General features: G+C 49.7%; 1 protein-coding gene across 1 annotated transcript; it reads right to left on the bottom strand.

Annotated features, from left to right (window-relative positions):
* Positions 1-690: 690 nt before the first annotated feature.
* LOC129831618 (uncharacterized) lies at positions 691-1,416 on the bottom strand. Its single transcript, XM_055894959.1, has one exon. It carries the CDS (start codon positions 1,414-1,416, stop codon positions 691-693), a length of 726 nt encoding a protein of 241 aa, XP_055750934.1.
* Positions 1,417-4,953: the final 3,537 nt, after the last annotated feature.

Genomic DNA, 4,953 nt, shown 5'->3' with positions numbered 1-4,953 from the left:
CCTCTCCCTTCTCACTGCCCCGCTCAGTTTGCCTGTTAAGCGCATATGACATAACGATGCCCACTGCACACACCCACTGCACCCCAACCCCCGCACACACAAACATATTGTCAGACAAATATGACATTTAAATATTCCGTACACATGTCCAATTCACTGCACATACAAACCCATATTGTTCCCAGCAAAACCCCTCAATTTTCTCAATTTTCTAAACAGATGGCTCTAGGATATAGCACACTACACGCATTCTACGTTTAAAGCACGTCATGCAGTGGGTACAGTATTCCTGCCCTAACAGGTATAATGAGAGCACTCTCAGCTGCCCCCACACACACCCACACACGCGCGCACAGTCAGAGAGCAGAAATACACGCTCATATCGTTTATAAATATACAAAGATAAACAAACGAGACACCCCCAGAGACGGCGACAGACACTCACACACTGTGTCCTAAACACAGACGATGAGCCCAACACATTTGTATGCATTACACTGTGAGTCTGGTTGCCAGTTCTGGGTGGAAATAACCCCCCAGGGGAGATGGAAAGTGGGATGTGCGTGCATTTCAGGTTGACTTCTCAGGTGAACTCTGTTCGTGTGTCTCCAATACAAAGGCAGGATTTTTTTCAAGAGCCTGTTTGTAGAGGGAGACCTGCATGCTGCGCCATGTTGACAGTGTCATTACTCAGCCATCTGCTTGGATGGAGCCCAAATGGCAACTTAACCTATCCTGGCTCTGTCCTGGTCTGTGTAGGGAGGTCTCTGTGTAGGGAGGTCTCTGTGTAGGGAGGTCTCTGTGCGGGGAGCTTTCTGTGTAGGGAGGTCTCTGTGTAGGGAGGTCTCTGTGTAGGGAGGTCCTGTGTAGGGAGATCTCTGTGTAGGGAGGTCTCTGTGTAGGGAGGTCTCTGTGTAGGGAGGTCCTGTGTAGGGAGGTCTCTGTGCGGGGAACTTTCTGTGTAGGGAGGTCTCTGTGTAGGGAGGTCTCTTTGTAGGGAGGTCTCTGTGGTGGGAGGTCTCTGTGTAGGGAGGTCTCTGTGTAGGGAGGTCTCTGTGTAGGGAGGTCTCTGTGCGGGGAGCTTTCTGTGTAGGGAGGTCTCTGTGTAGGGAGGTCCTGTGTAGGGAGATCTCTGTGTAGGGAGGTCTCTGTGTAGGGAGGTCTCTGTGTAGGGAGGTCTCTGTGCGGGGAGCTTTCTGTGTAGGGAGGTCTCTGTGTAGGGAGGTCCTGTGTAGGGAGGTCTCTGTGCAGGGAGGTCTCTTTGTAGGGAGGTCTCTGTGGTGGGAGGTCTCTGTGTAGGGAGGTCTCTGTGTAGGGAGGTCTCTGTGCGGGGAGCTTTCTGTGTAGGGAGGTCTTTGTGTGGACGTCTATCACGTCTTTGTGTGGACGTGAGAGTGTGGGGGGGGGGGTTGTCATTGTGGCAGTGGGGAATGTTTCATACACCTCAGGTGTATGAAACCGAAATGACTGCTGTGCATAGGAGATATTCAGTAATGCACTGAGTTGGAAGGACTATCTGTCAAAACGAATAATTGTCAAAGCTTTAACTAGGCTGTCTGGGTGTTTGTCTGTACAGAAAAGTAGAGGAGGCAGCACAAACCCTGTTTCATGGGCATTGGGCCAGTAACCGAAAGGTTGTAATTAAACCGAATAGCTCCTGCAAGTTGCTCTGGATAAGAGCATCTGCTTAATTACTTTAAATGTTTAAAAAAAGTGTTCTGGTTGATTGACATGCCCCTGGGGCTGTGGACTGAGGGCTCAGGGATGACATAATAACGGGATGCAGGATGACCCGCTGACGGACTCCCAGGAGAGCTCAAGGCAGGACGCTCTCCTTACGGGGAGAGGGATGGAAGGAGAGGAGGTGGGCGAGAGGGGACAGGGTTATTGTAAATCTTCCGACAACCCATGTGCTTCTGCCCCAGAAACAGTTTGAAGACAGACGCTGCAGAAAGGGAGAGATTGGTAGTATCAGGACAGATTCGAATGCAGAGAGGGCAGAGAGGGCAGCTGATGCCTCTCCTGGTTGTTTTGAAAAAGACACCTGCATACCTCCCCAGCAGTTCTTTACATCTGCCATTGACTGCAAGTCTTTATAGGCTGTTATGGTGTCTCTGCCCTTGGGATTTGGTACAGTGAGGGGAGAAGGGGCTCCTGCCCAGCAGTAAGCTTTATATAAGCCAGATAAGGGTCTTCCACTTGCAGGGTAGGGGAAAGCTCCTTGATATTTCCACCTGTCTATCAGTAGGGTGGAGCCCTCTGTCTCTGAGTGTGGCTTGGTGCTGAACATTCTATGGATTGGTCAAAGCAGAGAAGTTTCTAGTTTTATTAGTCGTAGGTACGGGATATACATGGTATACATCGTCCAATGAAATGCTCACTTGCAGGTTCCTTCTAGACAATGCAAACAACAATAATAAATAATAAAATATAAGACTACGAACATAGAGTAAATGGCAGTAGAGTACAAAGCTTATTTTTTGCATAAGTATAATACAGGAAGGAACATCATACAGTTCAATATTTACATGTGCATTGGGGAAGGGGGGAAGGGGGGGAAGTGTATAAACTGAGCAGTATAATAAGAGTCTGGTAGCAGCAGTTGTTATGTGTGTGTAGCATGAATGTACACGTGTGCGTGTGCGTGTGCGTGTACGTGTGTGTGTGTGTGTGTGTGTGTGTGCGTGTGCGTGTGCGTGTGCGTGTGCGTGTGCGTGTGCGTGTGTGTGTGTGTGTGTGTGTGTGTGTGTGCTAAGGTGCGGAGAATCAGAGCAGGTGGTCAGTCCAGTTCATGGGTCCGGTAAGGAAGAGAACAGCTTGTGGCTGGGGTGTGTGGGGTCCTTGATGATGCTGCGTGTCTTCCTCAGGCACCGTTTTCGAGTAGATGTCCTGGACAGGTGGAAGCACGGTCCCAGTGATGTACCGGGCCGTCTTCATCACCCGCTGGAGGGCCTTGGGGTTGTGGATGGAGCAATTTACCTTACCAGGACATGATGCAACCGGTCAGGACGCTCTCGATGGTGCAGTGGTAGTATTTGGAGAGGATCCGGGGCGACACGCTGAATTTCTTCAGCTGCCTTAGGAAGTAGAGACGTTGTTGCGCCCGCTTGACAAGAGTGGCGGTGTTGTTGGTCCATGACAAGTCCTCGGTGTTGTGGACGCCGATTAACTTAAAACTCGTGACTCGCTCTACTGCGGCCCCGTTTATGTGGATCGGGGCATGTTCACTACTCTGCTTCCCGAAGTCAACAGTCAACTCTTTTGTCTTGCTGACGTTGAGTGTTCAAAGATTCATCCACCCAGGACTCATCCACCCAGGACTCATCCACCCAGGACTCATCCATCACATTGAGGAATTGACGTCGTCAGTCACGGGCTTCATTAGGAAATGATTTGATGATGTTGTACCCACAATAACAATCCAAACGTACCCTACATACTGTGCTGAGAGCCCGTACTGCAGCATTCAATGTCAGCAGAACAAACCCTGATGACTCGACGACACACGGTGCGTACAAAGCAAGCAGAAACGAGCTCCTCAACTCCATTAGGGACGGAAAAAAGACTCAAAGTTGAATCGCTGTTCGACAACTCAGACTCGGGTCGCATGTGGCAAGGACTACAGACTAGCACAGACTACAAAGGCAAATCCGGCTGAGAATGAGCCTATCACCAGAAGCTATGGGTGGTACGGTATAGAATATCCACCATGTGACATGTGGTCCACAGGCACTCCCAGGTCATGACTTGTACTAAGGCAAAAGATGTAGAGTGTGTCTGCGTGCCTGACAGGCTGTGAGGCTGGAAGGGAGGTGAGAGGTGGTCAGCGAAATGGGGTTGGGTGAGATGGCACCCTCACATTTGCCCTCTCCATAGGGGGTAGATTGAAGGATCCGGGATAACAGCCCCCTGCTGGGACAGTGGAGGGCAGAGAGAGGACACCCCAGCCCCTGCTGAGGGCACCTAGGCCAAATCTCAGGACTATACAGTATACATGAGGCTTTTAAAAATATATATATACCGTTGGACAGGGCTAAAGTAGTGGTATTTCTGTTTCACACTCTCTTTCTGTCTCTTCATTAAACTCTCTTTCCCCCTCTCTCCCTCATCCCTCTCCTCTCTCTCTCCCTCTCCCACTCTCCCTGTCTCTCCTCTCTCTCTCTCCCCTTCTCCCATCTAAGTCATTTTTCTGACGTCTCTCGCAAACCTCTCTTATAACAAGTCCTATTTTGCGCAACAGTCAGCGGTCGGTCTGTTGTGAACATAAACGTTTCTCTCTGTCTCCCCCGTCTTGCGACCTGACCTCGCAGGAGACACAGGTGTGTACGTGTGTTCTTGCGTTTGTGTGTCCGGGCTAGTATGTCGCTCACGTGTGATCTGGTGTTTGTGCTCAGCCAGCATACACAGGGGAGGGTAAATGAGGGCTGTTGTGATTCTGTTGTGTTTTTAGGGTTTATAGCACGTGCTTTCACTATCACACTACCATGTTTTTAAATAACGTTTGAGTAGTATGAATAAAAGGGAGGACGACAGCCGTGTCACTTTGTCGCCACTTTGTTTTAATTATCACCATCATCATTTTCAGTATTTGCCCATATCTTTGAAAGTGTATTGTTTCACAAAATCTGTAACGTAAAGCTCATTGAAGAACACAAGGAATTCAACAACATTGGCTGAGCTGGTCCTTATTTAAAGAATTGGCGTGAGAATCCCCTGACAACTGGGCATGTCTCAATCAGACATCTGGCCAATGGCCTATCAAGTGTCATACACACACACACACACACACACACACACACACACACACGCACACGCGCACACGCACACACGCACACGCGCACGCGCGCGCACACACACACACACACACACACACACACGCACAAGCACACACACACACACACACACACACACACACACACACACACACACACACACACACTCCACTATGTGACT

The sequence above is a fragment of the Salvelinus fontinalis genome, chromosome 33 (assembly GCF_029448725.1).
Source record: "Salvelinus fontinalis isolate EN_2023a chromosome 33, ASM2944872v1, whole genome shotgun sequence".
NCBI lineage: Eukaryota > Metazoa > Chordata > Actinopteri > Salmoniformes > Salmonidae > Salvelinus > Salvelinus fontinalis.
Note: the sequence above shows the minus strand (reverse complement) of the source record. Positions and strands in the feature narration are given on the sequence as shown.

Bases quoted from the DNA above. Each gene is read 5' to 3' on its own strand.
- LOC129831618 (XM_055894959.1), bottom strand. From the start codon at position 1,416: ATGACAACCCCCCCCCCCACACTCTCACGTCCACACAAAGACGTGATA.